This window comes from Diceros bicornis, unplaced genomic scaffold (genome assembly GCF_020826845.1).
Source record: "Diceros bicornis minor isolate mBicDic1 unplaced genomic scaffold, mDicBic1.mat.cur scaffold_67_ctg1, whole genome shotgun sequence".
Taxonomy (NCBI): Eukaryota; Metazoa; Chordata; class Mammalia; order Perissodactyla; family Rhinocerotidae; genus Diceros; species Diceros bicornis.
This window is the reverse complement of record NW_026691553.1, coordinates 2001056-2023569: the sequence shown is the minus strand read 5'-3', so window position 1 is coordinate 2023569 and position 22514 is coordinate 2001056. Positions and strand designations below refer to the sequence as shown.

The 22514-nt window shown below is 45.2% G+C and overlaps 1 protein-coding gene across 1 annotated transcript; it reads right to left on the bottom strand.

The window, feature by feature from the left end:
- Positions 1-4838: 4838 nt before the first annotated feature.
- ZNF555 (zinc finger protein 555) lies at positions 4839-22342 on the bottom strand. Its single transcript, XM_058537588.1, has 5 exons — positions 22334-22342; positions 20406-20618; positions 19974-20118; positions 9052-9217; positions 4839-8416 (listed from the first exon to the last, which is right to left on the bottom strand). The coding sequence occupies exons 1-5, from the start codon at positions 22340-22342 to the stop codon at positions 6850-6852; spliced, it is 2100 nt and encodes a 699-aa protein (XP_058393571.1). The 3' UTR covers positions 4839-6849.
- Between the last annotated feature and the right edge of the window lie 172 nt (positions 22343-22514).

Here is a 22514-nt window from a genome sequence, read left to right as displayed (position 1 = left end):
CTATGTATTTGAATATATTAAGGAATAATTGTTCATTGTTAGGTATAATAATGGCATGATGGTTATGTTAAGTGAATAGATACATTCCAAAATATTCAAGGGTGAAATGATATACCAAGAACTGCTTCAAAATTATCCAGAGGGGGGGGCCAGCCTGGTGGCATAGTGGTTAAGTTTGCATGCTCCACTTTGGTGGCCTGGGTTCATGGGTTCAGATCCTGGGCACGGACCTGCACCACTTGGCAGCCATGCTGTGGTGGTGACCCATATACAAAATAGAGGTGTTAGCTCAGGGCAAATCTTCCCCAAACAAAAAGAGGAAGATTGGCAATGGATGTTAGCTCAGGGTGAATCTTCCTCGACAAAAAAAATTATCCAGAGGGAAGTGGGTGTTGTAGAGAAGAAAACAGACAGAAGGTAAGGCAGGTAATGGGTATATAAGATTTTCCTCAACCATTCTCTTTACTTTCACAAAGTTTTAATTTTCCAAAAATAAAATATTTAAAATAAATGACGGAGAATTCCTTATGAAAGAAATTTTTTGTACATTCTCTATAATTATGCTATGTAATGCAATCTTTTTCCTAAAAGGGTATTCAGATGCTGTGGTTGATTGGATTATTGATTCAAATTTTTCAATCTCCTGTGAAACAATCTGGGAATGTCCTCATGGTAGCAAGAGTGTAATTCCTCTCCTCCTTCATTTTGAGCCATGTGACTTGCTTAAGTCAATGCTATGTGAGCAAATGTTATGGGAGAAACCCTGAAATGTGTTTGAGCATTTGGCTTTCCTCTGTTCCTCGAGTTTCATGAGGAGCCTTCCCAAGGTGACTGCTATCCATTCACCTTCAGCACCAGAATGGACATACTTGGATCACAGCCAGTTTGGCTACCAGAATGGACTTGAAGACCCACCACTTGTAACAACCTACACAAGCGAACAGCTACACCTGTGAGCATGAAAATAAACATATGTAAGAAGTGAAATCTGACTAACATAGTTATTTACACAATTTCAATAAATTACAAAATTTACACAATTGACAAGTTAATGTCAGACAAAACATGCCATTTATTAAGTAGAAATAATAGGTCAGAGAAGGAAAAAAATTTATAAGACTGACAAAGGATCAAGAAAATATTCATGCAGGAATGGTGAGTGGGTGCTTGCCTTTCCTTATTTTATGCAAACAAGATTATATAAATTTGAAGTATTCGGAGACAAAATGCTACTGAAATAATGATACAAAATTAAACTAATTTTTCAAAGATTGAATAAATTCAAACTGAAATGTAAATTGTGTTTAAACTCTTGCCACATAGCATTCTCTCTTTGATGTCCTACAGAAAAAAACACAACTAACAACATGGCATTGTGTCAACCGCATTACATTATAAATACTTTGGACAGTCATCTTGGTGTCATCTATTCTTTTACTTTAACAATTACCACAATCGAAAATACTTCATCAGATGACAATTATCATTCAGGAGTTTCTCTGATGGAACCACAGTTGGTGTTAAAAAATGGGAGAAAAAAATCAATGTATTTGAAACGAAATTTAGATGTGAGAAATTCTACAGAGAGGTACAAATTATTGCCATGCTGTTAATGTAGAAGTAAACACTCTGTGAAATGTTGGGACTCATGAAAACCTACTAAAAATAATTTGTGAAGCTTTCTCTTTTTTATATTTTGTTAGAATTTAATATTACAATAATTATTCGTCTCTTAAAAGTTAAACACAAGCCACTTGTAAATCCATCTGGGCTTACTGTATGTTTGCCTTTCAATACACACACTGGGGAAAACAGAGAGAGAGAGAGAGAGAGAGGGAGGGAGAGAGAGGGAGAGAGAGGGAGGGAGGGAGAGGGAGGGAGAGGGAGGGAGAGAGAGGGAGAGAGAGGGAGAGAGAGGGAGAGAGAGGGAGAGAGAGGGAGAGAAACACTACAGCCACGCATTGAGTCACACGGACAATCAGAGACACACCTGCCAGGACACAGGAGCCACCAACCACCTGAACTCTCCCAGACGTACAAAATCACACAATCTTCATCACTGGGACTACATGTGGACACACTCAGACACACACACACAAATTCAGAGAATTTGTGAATTTGTGAATTTCACCCATCCAGAGAAACTAATACAATCCCAGAGACACACAGCCCAGACCCTCTGCATACCTCTGCTCACCACCCACAGCTCTCTTTACTTAAAGCTAACCAACATCAGAGACGTATATTTTTCTTATATTTCTCCTCCTGGAACGCGGACTTGACAATTCCTGAACCCGAACAGTACAAAAAGCCTCTCTCCATGAGAACCACAAGACGGAAGCCTGAGGAAGAAGCGTCAGGGGCCCAACAGGGCTGGGTTGTGATGTTCCAGCCCGCCCCACGCTGCTTTGGGATTCTTGAGAAACGCACTCATCACTACTTTGATCCTTTGTCACTTTGCTTTCCCACTGGAAGCTCAGCGAGGGCAGCAGTGGTGTCGATCTCGTCCGCTGGCAGCCACCGTGTCCCGCCCCGAAGTCCCCTCTCTTCTGCTGGTCTCGTGTGCCCGCAGACCCCACTATGCCCGCCTTGGGCGGCCCCAAAGTCCTCACCAAGGCCAGAGGGTGGACGACCGGGGGGGGGGGGGGGGGGGGGGTTGGGGGGGGCAGGCCACAGAGGCCGCTCCTCCATGACCCAGGGGAGGACGGAGAGCTGATACGAGAGCTGTAGGGACTAGTTTCCCCGTCCCCGTGCACCCTCTTCTCTACGTCTCTGCCCCGCCCACGTGCGCCTGCGCATTTCCGCGAAGGCGAGATCCCAGGTGTCTCCGGGCGCGTTTCTTAACCGGGCGCGTTGCATGACGGGAGGAGTATGAAGGGCGGGGCTATGAGCGTCTGCGGGGTCTCCTTCCGAGATCTCCATTTCCCACAGGCCACCGGGGCTGAGACTACGCAGAGCACAGGCCTCGGTAGAGGTGCGCATGCGCCGCGGTGGGGTGCCTCTGAGGACCCGGGTGGGCGGTGGGGAGAAGATGGGAGCTGAGGTGCGGAGTTCGATAGAGTTGGCGTGTGTGCAGCCTAAATCCTCAGGCCTGAGCGTGCGCAAACGAAAATGTGGGGCGGGTGAGTGAGGGACAGTGAGTAGGACTGCGCGCGTGCGCGCCGACGGGCAGGCCGTGGCAGGAGGTCCTTTTGTGACGTCACTGGAGGTCTGAGACGCTTGCGCAGTTGAGCTGGGGCGCTGAGCGCATGCTCCTGAGGAAGCAGGATTGCTGTGGGCACGGGGTGTGTGTCCTCGTGACTCGGGGTCTGCTCCTGCTGCTCCTCTGTCACCTCCCGGCCGGTGGGGCTAGCCCGTCACAGTGTTCCACCAGCAGGGGTGTGAACCCTAAGGACGTCGCCCTGCACGAAGGCACAGGACTGGGCTGGATGCTACTTTTGAGCTGGGTAGCCTCCAGACAGGTCCTGGAAAGTCACGATACTGATGCCCAAGGGTTAGGACACCCCCCAGGGAGGGTAGGGTCTCCTTGGGGAGAACCGTGGGGGGCCACCTTTTTGTTTGAGACCAGGTATTTCCCAAAGATCTGACTGCAGGAACCTGGCCTAAACTGGAAGACAGATTGTAGGAGCCCTTTCACTTCTCTCCAGGTCTGTGTGGTGAGGGCGGATGTGGCCCTCTGGGTGCTTCCTAACTTCAGAATGGGTTCCGAAAAAGGTCTGGAGTCTTTCTTCCCCAGTCCTTCACTTCTTCTTGAGGATCCCAAGCTGGTGGGGGAAAATATTGAAGGTTCAGGAATTTAAATTTTCCCTTAGCAAACCAGTTTTTTTTTATTGTTTTTAATACACATGCAGTAAAATTCACTATTTGAAGTGTAGTTCAATGAGTTATAAACGCATAGTTAGACCAACAGGATAAGGAACACTCCATTGCCAAAGGAAAGAACACAGGTGGCCATTTTTCCTAAAACCCCCCACCCCTAACCACTGATCTGTTTTACTTTCCTATACCCTTGTCTTTTTCACGTCTCATAAAAGGAATGCCATATAGCCTTAGGAATCTGTTTATAAAATTCAATGCCATATTCTAAAATTCAGAAATTACACTTGCCTTCCAGTGTTCCAAATTTCCCAGTTTCCAGTAAAAATCAAGAACAGATCAAGCTTTCAAACCTGACATCCCATGAGTTTGAGCAACTTTATGCTCCCTGAGCTTAACGTCTTCATCTGTATGACAGGAGGGAATGATTGGAGGGGGTGGCATAAAGTGAGATACAAATGATTGTCAAATCACATTAAACTATGGAGAAAGATTGGCTATCATCTGGTCTTTAATAAAACACTGAGATGTCACATTTTTTTCCCTTTCCCGGCTAGTGCTGGAAGCCTACAGAGATGGATTGGATTAACTGTGAAAAGTAAAATGGGCTTTTGGAGCTTTATGGTTCATTGAAACAAAAAGCTTCCACCTTCTTTTCCTATAAAACATTAAATTTCTTTCCTGTTGAGGATGTCAGATGCATCCGTTCTCCTACATGCTACTCAGATTGATCCCTTATGTTCTGGAGCTCACCTCTAAACCACAAAACTGATTAAACATTCCCCTCTCTCAGTAATATGACTGACTGCTACTGCTTTAACCAGTTTTAGCTAAACTCAATTTTCTGCCTTCTAAAATCACCAAACATAAGCGCAAATTTGAAAATTTATCCTTTTAAACACCCGCTGATACATCCCACAGTCCTTCGTGTGTTCATTCAAATTGCTTTAACTCAATACACCCAATTTTCATTGATTACCAGTGTGATCTTGGTGAGTTTTGGCTAGAAAGCATGGACAAAAACCGTTATTTAAGCTTTTATTATTAACAATGAATAAGCAATCCATTTAATAACAAATGATGTAATAAAAAATAAAATCTACATGCAGAAAAATACCTTGTGTAATATTGACTCAGAATGTACAATGCTAAAATTAGTTGATTTCAAGTCCATAATTGCAATGGAATATTTTAATATAGATAACATTTGTTGAGTTGAATTACGTCCCCCCAAAATCCATATGTTGAAGTTCTAACCCCAGTACTTCAGAATGACCTTATTTGGAAATAGGGTTGCTGCAGATGTAATCAGTTAAGATGACGTCATACTGGAATAGGGTGGGCCCTAACTCAATGTGTGTGGTGTCCTTATAAAAATAATGCCATGTAAAGGACAGACAGGCACACAGGGAGAATGCCACATAAAGATTAGAATTATGATTGCCACAAGCCAATGAACTACCAGAAGCTTGGAGACAGTTGGAACAGATCCTTCTCTAGCACTTTTAGGAAGCATGATCCTGCCAACACCTTCATTTTGTACTTCTGCCTCCAGAACTGTGAGGTAAAAACTTCTGTTGTCCTAAGCCACCCAGTTGTGGTTGTTACAGCAGCTCTAGGAAACTAGTAGTATACAGGTATTTTGAAAACACAGTAAATAAGATATTTCTAAGAAATATCTACAGAAGATTATCCTTGAAAATAAAAGATTGTTTTTAATGACATAACCAAACATAACAATTAAACCCATATCAAGGAACTGCATTCAGCTCTGAGTAACAGAAATCTCCCAAAATCTAATACATGAAAAAGGGGTTTTTTCTCACATAGACTGCATCAGCAGACTTAAAAATGCAATAGATTAACAAAGTCCCATGTGTTTTGTTTTGCTGCAACAGTGTAGCTTTTGTGGTGGAATCAGGATCAGAGAGCCACTAGAAGCACTGAGAACAAAGTGTTCACTATACAAATCAGTCCTTATAAGATATCTTAACGTCTAGAGAAGAGGGGAATCATAGCATCAGAGATCACTAATCAGGAGTCTGAATTAGTGGTCTCCAGGACACGTTAGGGTTTGTTGAAAAATCCAAATTGTGAGTGCCTGACCATACAAGTGGATCTTTGATACCAAGCTCATGGAGGTATTTGTGGAAACCTATGCTTCTCAGAAAAATGGAAATCAAGCATTTGGCATTTCTTTTGATGGTACTCTTGACTGGAAGGGCCAAGAATCATGAAAATAGGCTGAAAGCTGGTGTCCAAGAAGCCCCAATGCATCTATCACACACAAATGTGGCTCCAAAAACTTAGTAAAGGCTTCTTCACTTCTGCCTTCCAAATCTATTCCAAGTTAGGCTACTGGTAAATTCAAATTCGGAATCATAAAGGGATTCTGGGAAATGTAGTTCCCAACATTACCCATGTTGACTGAACACAATCCAAGAGAACCATCTCACACTCTGTATCTCATGATCACATCACAAGTGTGTCTTAAGTAAAAGCCTATTGTCCAACTCCCAATCACAGCAAGGACAAACAGCAATAGGGAAAACTTGAAAATAACAATTCACATGAGACTATACACTTTGAAGAACTCTGCATAATTACAAATTTCTACCAACTATAAAAAAAATGGAATAAGGCTCCTCTGGCCAAAAATAAATAAATAAAGACTCTCTTGATAAGAAGTAGAAAATATATATATGGGTGATATCCAGTACCTGCCACACTAAGCCTGTAAGAAAATCCCAACCAATAGTAAAGTGTCATTGTTCCAATAACCTCTTAAAGAACAACTTAAAGAACTAAGAAATTAAGACTATTTACATATTGAAAATACACTTCAAATCACCCAGTCCAACAAACTGTAAAGATAGATTTTATTTACTGAAATGTAAAAAGAAAAAACACTACTTGCAAAATTTAGACTATAGCTATAAGAATACTTGGAGAGTTATTTTTCACCTAAATGTTTATTTGCAAAATAACTGGAAATACAGAACTCCCCAAGGGTCCACTTTAATGATGAGATACTCATAAAGGCAATACCATATTTACAACTTTTATAAGATTTCTCTCCTGATGTGAATTTTCTGCAGTGTTGTGCATGAATTCATTTGCAGGAGAATTTCCCGCATTACATATATAGTGTTTTTCTGCAGTGTGTATTCTTACATGTCTTCTTAAGGAGGAGGAACAACTGAAGGCTTTCCCACATTGCTTGCATTCGTAAGGTTTCTCTCCAGTGTGCATTCTCATATGTACTGGTAAAGATGACGGCCATTTAAAGACTTTCCCACATTCCTTACATTCATAGGGTTTCTCTGCAGTGTGGGTTCTTACATGCTGTTGCAAAAGTTCAGGCCAACTGAAAGTTTTCCCACACTGCTTGCATTCATAGAGTTTCTCTGCAGTGTGCCTTTTCATGTGTTTTTGCAAGGATATGTGGCAATAGAAACCTTTCCCACAGAGCTTACACTCATACGATTTGTCTCCGGGGTGCATTCTCACGTGTTCTCGAAAGCAAGCTGACAAATTGAAGGCTTTCCCACATTGTTTACATTCATACGGTTTCTCTCTAGTGTGTGTTCTCATATGTTTTCGCAAGGATATGGACCAGTTGAAAGTCTTCCCACATTGATTGCATTCATAAGGTTTCTCTCCAGTGTGCACTCTCATATGTCCTCTGAAGGACGAGTGATGGCTGAAGGCTTTCCCACACTGGTTACACTCATAGGGTTTCTCTCCACCGTGAGTCCTTTCATGTCTTCGAAAGGACTGCGGATAAATGAAGGTTTTCCCACATTGTTTGCATTCATAGGGTTTCTCTCCAGTGTGAATCCTTTCATGTCTTCGAAAGGACTGGAGATAAATGAAAGTTTTCCCACACTGTTTACATTCATAGGGTTTCTCGCCAGTGTGTGTTATCATGTGCCTCCGAAAAGCTGAGGAATAACTGAAGGCTTCCCCACATTCCTTACATTTATGTGGTGTCTCCCCAGTGTGTGAAATCATGTGTCTTCGAAAAGTTGAGGAATAACTGAAGGCTTCGCCACATTCCTTGCATTTATAGGGCTTCTCTCCAGTGTGTGTTATCATGTGTCTTCGAAAAGTTGAGGAATAACTGAAGGCTTTCCCACATTCCTTACATTTATAGGGCTTCTCTCCAGTGTGAGTCCTCACATGACTAGTAAGACTTGAAAAGTCAATGAAGCCTTTCCCACATTGCTGACATTCATAGGTCTTCTCAGCAGTATGAATCCTTATATGCCGATTGAGAGAAGACGTACGAGGAAAAGTTTTCCCACATAATTTACACGCATAGGGTCTCTCTCCATTGTGGGTTCTCACATGCGATCTTAGGTGGGAACGACAACTGAAGGCGTGCCCACATTCCTGACACTGATATGGTTTGTGTCTGGTGTGAAGGGCGATGTGACTCTCGAGGGATGAATGATGCACGAAGACTTTTCCATATGCAGCACGTTCATACTGTTTTACTCCAATAAGAGTTTTCTGGTAAACATTAAGATTTGGCGTCTGACTGAAGCCTTCCCCACACTGGTCATTATGTTCACAGAGTCTCTCCACCACATGATTTCTGTTAAAAATGAGAAGTATGTTATCAATGGTTTGATTAATAATGATTTATTGATATTTATTAATAAGTATTAGGATTACATTTTCACCAATTTCAGTGAATGTGTAAAAATTCAGTTTTAAATTGGAATGAACTGAATATTATGGAAGGGAGCTCAACCATAGCCATTATTAAAAGTGTTTCTTTTTTTTTTTTTTAAAGATTTTATTTATTTATTTTTTCCCCCCAAAGCCCCAGTAGATTGTTGTATGTCACAGCTGCACATCCTTCTAGAGTTGCTGTATGTATGAGGCACGCGGCCTCAGCATGGTCTGAGAAGCGGTGCGTCGGTGCACGCCCGGGATCCGAACCCGGGCCGCCAGCAGCGGAGCGCAAGCACTTAACCGCTAAGCCATGAGGCTGGCCCAAAACAGTGTTTCTTTAACGTGAGCTTTCCTCCTAATTGTTTTAACTGAATTGTGTTTCTAACACTCAACATCTACATCACATTTAAGGAAAATGTTTTTGTGAAAATCTCTGTGAATAAACATTTTGATCTAGGCTTATGTGGGTTTTTTGTTCATTTGCTTTTTAAATTTCATGACAAACTAAGATTCTCTCCTGGAATACTGCTTTCTCTTGTGAGTGCAACTCACCTCAAATGTCTCCCCTGATTTTTGTGCTGATCTTCGATGCTAAGTTCTTCCCAAATTTTTCCTAAGCTGGAGACCCAGGAATCACTTCTGGTGAACTTTGCTATTTTATTTCCATAAATATCCTGCTGAGAAACTGACCCATTGGCCTTAAATTGAGTCTCATCATCTGAAAGCAAAAAGAGAACAAATTTTACAAGAAAGAAGGTACCTGTTAGCCAAAAAAGACACTGAGGACTTTAGCTGTCAGGACTTCATCAATAACAAGCACAAGGGGTCACAATGGTAAGCAGTTTAACAAACACTTAGAACTAGTAAAATTCTCACAAGGTTACATAAACAAGCTTCAATAGGCCACTTTATAACCCATGAAACCAATGACACTAAGAGCTTTCTTTACAGAAAGAAACTCAAGTTTAATACATAGATTCTCATTCTTACGGAGAACCAATTAGATTCTAGCTCCATGACATTGTGACCATGTCTGTCTTATTAATTAATGTATTTCCTGTCCACATTCCAAATCTTGGAGCAGGCTTGATGTACAGAAATGCTTGTTCTCTAAATGACTAAGTGAAGGAATGAGTCGTTCTTACACAATGAGGCCAGGTTTCTGAAATTTTCCAGCATCACCTCTCTGTAGAGCTCCCTCTGAGCGGAATCCAGCAAAGCCCACTCCTCCGGGGTGAAGTCCACAGCCACATCCTCAAAGACCACCAAATCCTGAAACAGCCAACATGTGCAGGAGGATGGGTGAGACTCACTGAGCAACTGGACTCAATTCACAGGAAGCTCAGACAAGATTATGTGGTCACCCAACATTTCTAAGACACGGTCATCAGACCTCTTACTCTGTGTCCACACATGTCCTCAAAGATTTCACAGCACCACCAACACACTGAATTTATCGCTACATTTTTACTGTGACCACTTCAAGTCTTATTCGTCTCTGTCCAAAGGATTCAGACCACATTGGAGAATTCAAAGAAATGAAACAAATATTTGCATTTTAAGACCCATCAATCCCTGATGACACAAACTACTTCAGTTCCTTCCTATAGCACACCACAACCCTACAGGAAGCACAAGGTCAAACCTGGATGGGGTTTTTAGGGAATAAAAACACATTGAAGGGGGGCTGGCCCTGTGGCCTAGTGGTTAAGCTCAGCACACTCTGCTTCAGCAACCTGGGTTAAGTTCCCAGGCGTGGACCTACACCACTCATCAGTGGCCATGCTGTGGCGGCAACCCACATACAAAATAGAGGAAGACTGGCACAGATGTTAGCCCAGGGCGAATCTTCCTCAAGCAAAAAGAAGAAGATTGGCAACAGATATTAGCACAGGGCTAATCTTCCTTAGCAAAAGAAAAACCCAAAAAACAAAAAAAAAACCACATTGAAGGACTTCAAACTTTTCCTTCTATTCCCCTCACCAAACATGAGAGGCCAACAGCCTGTGGGAACCCAACTTGCAGCAAAGGCCAACGTTCTGTCTTAAAGAACTCCAGACTGTAAACAGTACAGGCCCAACTGGTGGAATGAAAAATTTCTTTTGAAGAATTATTAATTTTAACTTATTTGTATAACAGTTACCACAGGCTCAGTTTCTACTCATTCTCTGTATTTTCATGAGGATGGGAAGTTATTGCGAAGTTCGAGCTCAGGAAAGAGGAAGAAGACATGGGAACTTAGACTTCCACACAGTCCCTACACTCTTGAGTCTCAGTGCTGCTGCCCAGCAATTCTGAGTTCACACACTCACACACACACAGGTTATATGATGCCAAAATGGCTCCTTCCACCAGAGCCATAAGAGTACTCTTGCTGAATTTGAGGATAAAGTTCAGAGTCCCACTTTGCCGAGGAGTTAACTGAAGTCAACAACTTCCAATGGTGAACTTGCCCTCGATTATAAGATATGTAAAGGATTCGGCAGTGCCTTCCTACAAACGAGACACTCCCCCATCTCAAATTCCAGGAGAAAGTGATTCCCCACAAATCATCCTGGGGACTGCCTTCTCCACTTCTCTCATTGCCCTGTCCCTCCCCTGGTGGGCACATGAACACGTCAGGCCAACCCCTAAGCACAGAAACCACTGATCTGCATGCCTCCCTTAAACCCTAGTTTTTCAAAAAAGATCATCAACCCACTGACATCGATGAGAAGGGGATAGAGAAAATACTCTTATTCCCCAATTCTGATGCCAACATTTATGTATTCAACAAGGTAGCAGCAGAATAGGAATAACCCTATTATTGGTAAGAGAACAACGGGAGCCCCAAGTCAGCTGAATTGCTGTTGGTACAGTTATCTGTAGTGTTTCCTCTAATAAAGTTCCCTTCCCGAGTGGGCAGGAAAAGAGCTGACACTGCAGGCCTTAACTTTCTCCTTAGAAACGACCTCTGGCAAGGCTGGCCCAGGCCAGCGTCTGGAAACTTGGATTCCGGGAGGTTTCACAACCACCCTAATTGACATGACTGTCTAAACTGACTGTGCAGACAACACTGTCAACGCTGAACACCTGCTCTCCTTCCAGGGACCTGGAGTTCTGGTACGTGCTAGGCAGAGGATGCTCACAGGATCCACTATCAATAAAAATCCCAGGCACTGCATCTCTGATGAGCTTCCCTGGTAGACAGTATCTCATGTGTTGTCACAACTCACTGCTGGAGTACCAGGTGCGTCCTGTGCGACTCCCCTGGGAGAGGACTCCTGGAAAGCTTGCACCTGCTTTCCTTCAGACTTCTCCCCAAGCACCTTTTCCCTCTGCTGATCTTGCTCTAACAAGTCACAGTCGTTGAGAACAACTACATGGTGAGTCTTGTGAGTCCCACCAGCAGGACCTGGCGGTAGTCCTGGCGACACCAGACACGTTAGAGGTGGGATTTGCTGGAAGGACCCAGACTCACTGAAATAGGGCAAAAGCAGTGTCTGAGAAGAGGAAGGATGAAGGCGGAGGGGATGGTGAAGCTTCGGTGCCTGTGGAGCCATCCTCGGTAGGAAAGGGGAGCTGAGCTGCCGTTGGTCCAGGTGAAAAGGAGAGACCCAGCTCCCAGGAGGGCTGGCTCGCTGGACAGACTGGCTGCTTACAGCCATGCTGGCTGAGTAGAGAAGAAAACCAAAGCACAGCCCTGGTGACACCTTTGATTGCTGTCTTCTCCTCCAGGGAGGAGGAGAAAGGGCCCCAAGTTCCCAAAAGTGAGCTTTGGATGGCTAAAAAATGTGAAAAGTTTGCATTGTATCAGGAGGAAAACAAAAAACAAAAAAACTTAAATCAGTTCCCAGGGCTGGAGTACATTTTAGATAAATAAAAGGGAAGGGGGCAGGGATGCCCCAGCCTTTCTTCAACCTCGCTGCTGCTGGGGCTGCCCCAGCCTCCTGGCCACCCTGCACTCCAGCTCCACTCTTCCCCCGCAGCCGCAATGTGATCCTGTAAATGCTGAATTTACTACCAGGGCTTGTTATGCGTTGAACTGTGTCCTCCAGAAAGATATATTGAAACCCTAACCCTACAACCTATGAATGTGACCTTTCTTGGAAACAGGGTCTTTGCAGATGTAATCAAGTTAACATGAGGTCACTAGGATGGGCCCCAATCCAGTATGCCTGGAGTCCTTACAGGAGGAAATGCCATGTGGAGACAGACACACAGGGAAGATAGCCATGGGAAGATGGACGCAGAGACTGGAATTAGGCTGCCCCAAACAAAGGAAAGCCTGGGGCTACCAGAAGCCGTGAGAGACAAGGAAGGACCCCAGAACCCTGGAAGGCCCCGAGGGAGCGTGACTCTGCCAGCAGCTTGAGTCCGGACTTCTAGCCGCCAGAACTGTGAGAGGATACATCTTCAAGCCACTCACATAGTGGTAATTTGTTATGGTAGCCCTAGGAAACGAATGCAGGGTTTGAGTGATTTCGCAATGAGAAAAAAAGGGGAAGGGATTTTTTACTTAAAGTGGTTTTGTTTCGTGGCTGGTGCACCATCATGTATGACAAAAATCGATGCAAAATGGCATATGCGTGTAATCTGATAAATGCTAGAGGGATCATCGCCATCAGTACAAAGAAGAATGTTCATGAGACACAACCTCCCTGGCTTTTGGCCAATGGCACATGGGCTGGAATTTAAACTTTTAAGTATTAGAAACAAGATTATGTCTCCACAATTGATGACTTTTTACTATGAATTTTACCTACTGGAGGTTCAAAAAAAGGAAACAAAATGGAAAGACAGGCAATCTCTAAGTGGAGATATACTTTAGGAACTTTAAGTAGAAGTTTTCAGTGTACTCAAGAGCTCTTAGGAAAACCTATTTCTGATGACCTTGAGGGGCCAGTGGCTGTCCAGCACTGGGTCAACCTGGACCCTAAGGCAGACAAGACAGAAAAGGCTTAGGACAGCTGGAACACAGGTGTCTGACCTCGCAGTGCCTCAGCTCTGCTGCTGTTAAGAAAAGCCCCCAGCGTCTTCTGGAATTCTGAATTCACAGATCCTAACTACCTGAACCCGACTGTAAGCTCAAAATGACAGTATCCTTGGTGGGCTGTTCCAGCCTCAGTCTGCGCTGTGCCGACCTGAGCAGGTATGAGCTCCACAAACAGGACTTCGACTCTGGGAATACAGGCAGACCCCATTTTATTGCACTTCGCCAATACTGCGTTTCCTACGAGACCCTCCACCAGCAAAAAGATTACAACTCACTGAAGGCTCAGATGACGGTTAGCATTTTGTAGCAATAAAGTATTTTTTAATTAAAGTGTGTACATTGTTTTTTAGAGATAATGCTATTGCACATTTAATAGACTACAATATGATGTAAACATAACTTTTATATGCACTGGGAAACCAAAACATTCGTGTGACTTGCCTTATCTCGATATTCGCTGTATTGCGGCAGTCAGGAACTGAACCCGCAGTCTCTCTGAGGTACTGCAGATTTACCACACTCCTCTGTGAGGCCCTAAACTAGAAAACCTCCCAGAGGCTGCTGGCCCACGAGGAAGGCCTTGTCCTCCGATGGGACCCTCTGAAGTCACGCTGCTCATTTTGGAACAGTTACTTTCCACCCAGATGGCCTCCAGATGGCGTCCACACTGGTGAGGTGGACAAACCAGAGTCATGGATAACAAAACTGAAACTGCCCGCCCCAGGCAGTCCCTCTGACACAAGGATGGGACTGAACTACTTGGTGGCACGGAGAACTCTGAGGCGGGAGGCCCCCGTGGGGGCCCTGTTAGCCAGGCTGTCTGACTAATGCATGTCCTGCTGGGGTCCCAACAAGGGTAAGCTCCATGTCTCCAGGGCACCACCCGCGCCCTCTGGGATTCCACTTCTCACAGGTGTACCCCATCAGGACGCCATCTTTTCCCTGGAAGACACTCAGGTCAGCTGCGACCTCCTGGCCCAAGCTGTGCTGTGCAGGAATTAACACCTGAGGCCAGGTGAGAAAGAATACAGAAAAACAAAAGAGAATACAGGAATCTGAGGAAGAAGCCCCCAGCTAAGATTTCTATGGTTAACAGGATTTACCTGACCCCCTGGTCCAGGTCCCCGCAAGGGCAGAAGCGATACCAGTACCACGGGATGCTCTCACCCCACTGCACAGGGTCCCACTGGCATGACTGTGCAGCAAGTGTCAACCGAGCAGGCCTGAGAGTCCTCACCCTTAGAAAGTCCTGCCTGCAAGGCTGGCCCTCAGCTGGCACCTGGGAACCTGGACTGGGGGGGGGGCCTCCACCCTGACAGGAGCCACTCCCGCTGCCTTTCTGTACAAATGATACGGTTTACGCAGAAGACCCGTTTTCCTTCCGGGAGTCTGGAATCCTGGTTCAGGCCAGGCAGAGAGTGTCTGCACAACCAGCCCCCAGCAAAAGCCCTGGTAACTGTGTCTCTCATCAGCCTCCCTGGTGGACGACATTTCACATGTGCTGTCACAGGTGGCTGTGGGGGGATGCAGCACGTGCCATGTGACGTCACTGGAGGGGCCCCCTGGAGTCCTGCTCGCCTCCTCAGGACTCGTCCTGGCACCACTCCCCTCTGCTGATTTCACTTTACCCTTGCACAGTAAGAAGTCACAGCTGTCAGAGCAACTATAGGCTGAATCCCAGGAGTCCTCCTAGGGCATCTTTGAACCCAGGGGTGGTCTTGGGGACTGCTGAAGACTGAAGGCTGTGTCCCCCTAAAATCCATGTTGACATCTAAGCCCCACTGTGATGGTGTTAGGAGGTGGGGCCTTTGGGAGGTGACTAGGTCACAAGGGCAGAGCCCCCCGATGGGATTAGCACCCTTATAGCAGAGGCCCCAGAGAGCTCCCTGCCCCTTCCACCACGTGAGGACACAGTGAGAAGACAGTGTCTACGACCCAGGAAGCAGCCCCACCAGACACCAAATCTGCCAGCACCTTGATCTTGGGCTCCCCAACCTCCAGAACTATGAAAATAAACTTCTGTTGTTTATAAGCCACCCGTCTCTGGCATTTTTTGCTCTAGCAGCCCCAGCCAACTAAGACAGGAACTCCCAACACAGCTGCTCGAAACCATCAATATTGTAACACCCTTTACAATGGTAATTTTTTAAATGTGCCATGAGCATCCATTATATGAGAAAGACTTTGCAAAGAGCTTTATACACATTAGCTCACATATTCTAACGACAACTCTTATTAAAAGTGGTTCACAGCAGAGGAAATGCAGAGCAGTCAGTAGCGGCACACAAACTCCTGACACCTGCCCTTCCTTCACACACACCTCCCAGCTGTCTCCCTCCAGTGACTGCGATTCCCAGTGTGATAAGGAGATAAGCTGACTGCTGCCGGGCGGGCACCGGGGAGAGCAGCCAGCAGAAACATCCAACTCCACTTACACCCTCGTGTGCCTTCTCCCAGCCAAGCCCTGTCTCACGCGAGACTGCTCTGTTTGAAGATCTTACCACTGGCTCTTCTATTTCATCAAATCTATTCAGGTTACGGTTACACAGGTCCTAGTACCGGCAGGCGCTGGTGCCACAGCACTGAGCAAAACAAAAATTCTGAACACGTGGATCTGAAAGTCTTTGCGAGGGAAACAATAAATAAGCAAACCAAATAAAAGGCCTAAGGAAAATGTGGCACAGTGGGGGGATCAGGAAGGAGATATCTATATTTACGTGTGTGTGTGTATATCTTTATTGATATAGATATAAATGAATGACTGGTTGCAGGGCAGAGCAAAAGAGAACAGTAAAATAACCATTTGGGATAAAACTGCACATTGATAACTAAATTGCTTAAAATATATATATATACGTATACATATATAATATGCATAACTATATATATACACGTATATATACATATCCTCATAGAATTCAACATATTAGTTACATCAGCAGAGTCAGGGGCTTGCCATTGGGATTCATTGCAAGTGGGGTGTCTGGTGTGAAAGCCTGTTTGACATTTAGAGCTGAATTTCATTTCACATATTTCAAATATTTTTTAATATTTCTCTCAACTGTACATATGGCATATGCATCTTCCTGCACTGATGTTATACTATACAATAGAAAACTCTAAAATCAATTAGTACGATTTACCTGTACTCACCTTAAGAGCTGCCTAAAACTATTTTATTATACTCAACAGCCATACATAAAAACTCACCACTGGGGAACAGACGGGAATGTGCCTAACCTGATAAAGGAACACTGATAAAAGAATACTCAAGAAAGAAGTAACAATATATACATGGTATGAAGTTCACTGTTTTCTCCAAAACAATTAGGTACAAACGAGGTAAGCCCAGTACCTCCCTTAGTCAACATTATGCTAGAGATCAATCCAGAACCACCAGAAAATAAACAAACGGACAAGAACTAGAAAAGAAAAACACACTTGTCCTAGTGCAGAAGTCTAACAACTGTATGTGCAGGACACCAACAGAACAAAAGGATAATCACAGAATAACACTTTTACACATGTGTGTGGTGATGGATGGTAATTAGTCTTTGGGTGGTGAATATGATGTAATCTACATAGAAATCGAAATATACTGATGTACACCTGAAATTTATATAACATTATAAACCAGTGTTACCTCAATTAAAAAAAAAAAGATTTTTAACAAGATTCCAGGATAAAAATTCAATATGCAGATAAATTTCATTACCTTTCTAATGACAGCAAATTCGAAAATTCATCTTAAAAAGATAACATATACTATGGGAAAAACCAAATTAGTACTAAATAAGTCTAACGAAGGCTATAAAAAGAACTGAATGGAAAAATGTAAAAACATTGAGGACAGTAACAAAGCTAAACGAAATACAAGGAAAAACAGCAGATGTTCTTAAAAAGAACTCAGTGTTACCAAGATGGCAACCCTCCCAGGAAAAATCTACAGTCTTCAGAAAATTCCATTAAATTCCCAAACCAGGTATGTTTCTTAGGACTTGACAAATACTAATTTTATAAGTCTAATAAGAAGAACAAATGTCCCAAAACAGCCAGAATGTTCTAAAGAACAAGGGGGGGGTTGCCTATCACTCAGCAAGGACTTTAAAGCAACAGTGATCCTGACACGATGGAATTAGCAGACGATCGGATGACTAGATCCCGCAGCAGGCCGTGTGTATGGGGACACTTGATCACAACAGGGCAGCCACCGCAGAGCAGTGGCAGAAACGACAGACACTTTAATACCCGGAACAGCAACAAACTCTTATCTAAATAAGAAAGATGCCTGTATTCCCACCTCCTCCATGGACAATAATCAATTTATTGTAGATTAAAGCAAAGTGTATCACAGACAATAGGAAACAACAGTATTACCTGCTGTCACGGGTTCGCCACGCTGCCAAGGAAAAGAACTGATATCTTGGTGAATCTTTGTAATTCCCCAATTCACCTACCACACTTTCTGGGAATGGATTCATTTCTCTACAGCCATACTCAAAGGGAGACTTTCTCTGTTTTTCTAACATTCTTTTCCCCAGGGGGACTTTCAAGGCTAAACCCAGGAATTCTGTCTGTTACCAAAAGAACAGACCTGAGAACTTAGTACACACTGGAAGGGATTTAAAATAAATGTTTCTGGGCCGCCCCGTGGCTTAGCGGTTAAGAGCGCGCGCTCCGCTACTGGCGGCCCGGGTTCGGATCCCGGGTGCGCACCAACGCACCGCTTCTCGGACCATGCTGAGGCCGCGTCCCACATGCAGCAACTAGAAGGATGTGCAACTGTGACATACAACTATCTACTGGGGCTTTGGGGAGAAAAAGGGAAAAGAAAGGAGGAGGATCGGCAATAGATGTTAGCTCATGGCCGGTCTTCCTCAGCAAAAAGAGGAGGATTGGCAGATGTTAGCTCAGGGCTGATCTTCCTCACAAAAATAAATAAAATGAATATTTCACAAACGGAATGCAAGACGTTATCTTTTTTTTCCCTGAAATTCACCCCTTTAGAAATACTTTATATTTCACGCTCTATTAATTAATTGTATTTCATATTTGCTGAAAAACTGAGGTTCAGTGAGTGAATACATCTTTCCAAGGTGACAAACCCAGAGGGGGCAGTGCTGAACTGGAAGACAGACAAGTGGCTCAAGGGTCAAGGGCGGCCACCCCCCTTCCCACCCCCCCCCCCGTAGCTCACTGAAGTGCCCAGAACAAGGGACACCTCCTCCTGTCCCTGCTGTGTCTCGAGTGCATTTTGCTTTGCAGTTTGTGGCACCCCCTCACCAGGTGGGCTTTGTCTTTTGGGTTAGTTTCTCTCCCTTCTGTGGGAGATCAAGATTTGGCCATCCTAAAATATATCTCTTTACCTTGATTGTTTTCTCTGAGGGACATTTGACCTCCCCCACTAACTGCCTAAAGAATTTGACATGGTGGCTCCTTCCTAGAACAGATCTATCATGATGGCTGTAAAGATAACGTAGGATAGAGGTTACAACAGAAAAGGCACCAACAAGCCCATCTTATCGGAAGTTCTGTCTCTCTGGCCACATTCTCTGGATGGCCCTGCGAGGAGTTGCCAGAGAATCATTTACATTTATAAGGGAAATCTCCATTTGTAAAGGAGTCTCCCTCTGTTTTGGGAAGAGGGGGGGATGGCCTCATTTCTAGAGGCTTATCAATGTGAAAGGTGAGGCCTTAAATCTGCATAATAACCTTACCCTTGTTTACAGTGCTTTAGTGGTAATCTCCTGTAACTGACTCCCCCCACCCCCAACATCCTCCTTTGTCCTTGGCTGAACGTGGTATTAAAGACGAGAATTTCTGCTATTGTGTTGAGAAACGCAGTGTCCCGGTTTCTCCCATGTATACATGTTATTAAACTTGGTATTATTTTCTCCTGCTAACCTGTCTTGTTAATTATTTGGCCAGCCATAAGAACCTCAAGGAAAAGGGCAGAGGGAGATTCTCCCTTTTTCCCCACACTTCACTGTGAGAACCAGGGGGGCAGGAATTATTCCTTTTCCCCCTCAATACCTACGTCCGGCAGCTGACAGCTAACGCCCTCCAGGGAATGAGAACAGCGGTCGGGGTCAGGCGGGGACCAAGGACCTAACAGGAGACCCCTCCTGGCCCAGGGCACCCGAGCCCCCCGAAGCTCCCCGGACTCCCCGCCCGCCCACAGGCTGTCCTCTGGGAGGGGCCGACCAGGCCTGATGTTCCCAGACCCGCGGGGGGGGGGGGGGGGGGGGCCGGCTGTGCGCATCTGGGTCACCGCAGGCGGGGCGGGCGCGACCCCGGGACCCACTCCGGGGGCGGGGACTCGGGGGTCCCGGGACCCCACGCGGGGCCGGGACGGGAGCCGGGACCCTCCCCGCGGCCGAGGGCAGGGACTCGGGGTGACCCGGGGGTCGCGGGGAGACCCGGGCCCGCAGCTGCTTCCAGCCGGTTCCGGCCGGTTCGCACCAGCCCCTCCCGGTCCCGGCCCGGCCCGCGCACTCACCATCTCCGCCCGCTCCGGACCCTCCGGGGGTCCTCCCCGCGGCCCCGCGGCTCCGGCAGGTGAGAGCGACGGGGACGGGACACCTGGAGCCGCGCGGGGCAGGTGCGCGCCGGGACGCGACCGGACGAGAGCTACGTCCACGCGGCTGCTAGCCCGCCCGCCTCCGGCTCTGATTTGGACGGGGCTCCGGGCTCTGGCGTCTTGATTGGGCTGTGCTCCAGGCACTCCCACCCTCGCGGTCCATGATTGGACAGTTTCCCGAAGCCCGCCTCTGGCACCCCTGATTGGACAGTTCTCTGGGCCACGCTCGTGTGGCCCTGATTGTTCGTTGGGCCCGCCCCTGTTGCCGCTGATTGGACAGTTCTCCCAGACCCCGTCCCCCGCAGCCTGAGTGACAGGCCGTCAGGACTCACGTGGCTGACACCACCCTACCAATAGGGCGTCCGAGCTGAGCCCGCTCCCGGCCGGGGCAGACCCGGCGTTAGCTCGCAGCGGTGGCCGCTCTTCGTCCTCCTCCTGGACCGAGATGTTCTTAGTTTCCCTCGGAGTGTTCTTGTCCAGAGCGGGGACAGGACAGGACGGGAGGGCCTGATGGCCTCCGAGGTCAGGGGCGGACCCGGGGGGCGAGGTCGCCTGGATTTGTGCCTTTTGTTAAGAACAAAGACACTCAGCAGTGACGTCACTGTGTGCAAGGCAGGGTGCCGCTCGGTTTTGACCACTGGACATGCCGTGTGTGCATTAAAATCCTCAGAGGTACATTTTACACTGCAAGGAATTTTATGTCACATCAGGTTTTTAGTGTATCCCCAGAGAATTTTGAAAATGAAAAGGCCCTATATTGCACCTGTCGGGGGAAGGGGGAGAATCTCCCTCTGCCCTTTTCCTTAAGGTTCTTATGGCTGGCCAAATAATTAACAAGACAGGTTAGCAGGAGAAAATAATACCAAGTTTAATAACATGTATACATGGGAGAAAGCAGGGACACTGCATTTCTCAACACAATAGCAGAAATTCTCATCTTAAATACCATGTTCAGCCAATGACAAAGGAGGATTTTGGGGGTGGGGGGAGTCAGTTACAGGAGATTACCACTAAAGCACAGTAAACAAGAGTAAGGTTATTATGCAGATTTAAGGCCTCACCTTCCACGTTGCTAAGCCTCTAGAAATGAGGCCATCCCCCCCTCTTCCCAAAACAGAGAGGGAGATACCTTTACAAATGGAGATTTCCCTTATAAATGTAAATGATTCTCTGGCAACTCCTCGCAGGGCCATCCAGAGAATGTGGCCAGAGAGACAGAACTTCCGATAAGATGGGCTTGTTGGTGCCTTTCCTATTGTAACCTCTATCCTACATTATCTTTACAGCCATCATGATAGATCTGTTCTAGGAAGGAGCCACCATGTCAAATTCTTTAGGCAGTTAGTGGGGGAGGTCAAATGTCCGTCAGAGAAAACAATAAGGTAAAGAGATATATTTCAGGGTGGCCAAATCTTGATCTCCCACACACCATAGTATGTAGTATGAATGGACCTAATACCACCGAACTGCATACTTAAAAATGGTTAAGATGGTAAATTCTGTTATGATTTTACCGTAATATTTTTTAAAAAGTTTTATCTTTTAAAAGGCTGTTATATCCCTAAGGCAATTGAATTTCTATTTTAACTGATACAAAACAACAACAAGCTTCTACAAGTTTGAGATGGACCTGAAAACTCTGACTACACTTGATAGATGGGGGTGAAAAACCTAATGTATTTAATATGCCTTCTCCTTTTAGAAAACATTCTCTCCTTAGAGATTAAGTGGATGTCCAAACCCTGATATCACTTATTTTATTTACAAACAGAATTTTAAAAGTTTGTTTTTTATGGCTTGCAAAAATATTTTATATACTTTCATAAAAATTAATGTTTAGAGGATTAACACATTAAGCAGGTTTGGGTTAAAAATAAATTACTCATTGGATTTATAAACTATTAAAAATAAAATATGGTTATATGCATTTTTTGTTTAATATGAATTAATAATGAATGCCAAGTTTTAAAAAAATCAGCATGGGGGCCGGCCTGGTGGTGTAGTGGTTAAGTTCGTGCACTCCGCTTCGGTGGCCTGGGGATTGCAGGTTCGGATCCCAGGCACAGACCCATGCACCACTCATCAAGCCATGCTGTGGCAGGAATCCCACATATAAAGTAGAGGAAGATGGGCACAGATGTTAGCCCAGGGCCAAACTTCCTCAGCACAAAGAGGAGGATTGGCAACAGATGTTAGCTCAGGGCTAATCTTCCTCAAAAAAAAAAAAAAAATAGCATGGAATTTGGAACTCTGCCTTAAGATGGGGTGCTGGCAGGTACCTCTAGCATGGCTGTCATAATGTGTTCAGAGAGACATCCTGTGAGCAACTCTCCTAAAGAACATGTCATTTCATGGATTAGGGTGAAAATGAGGCTGGTCTCTGAATTCTTCACAAAGCACTCATTGCCACAAGAGAGAAGAGGAATAATTAGGACAATCTGAGGGAAAAGAAGTGTGATT

Excerpts from the sequence above, each read along its gene's own strand:
- ZNF555 (XM_058537588.1), bottom strand. Across the intron at positions 20,119-20,405 it reads TCAGCTCGGACGCCCTATTG|CCGCGTGGACGTAGCTCTCG; the intron begins GTAGGGTGGTGT and ends GCGGGCTAGCAG. Across the intron at positions 8,417-9,051 it reads AATCAGGGGAGACATTTGAG|AAATCATGTGGTGGAGAGAC; the intron begins GTGAGTTGCACT and ends CATTTTTAACAG.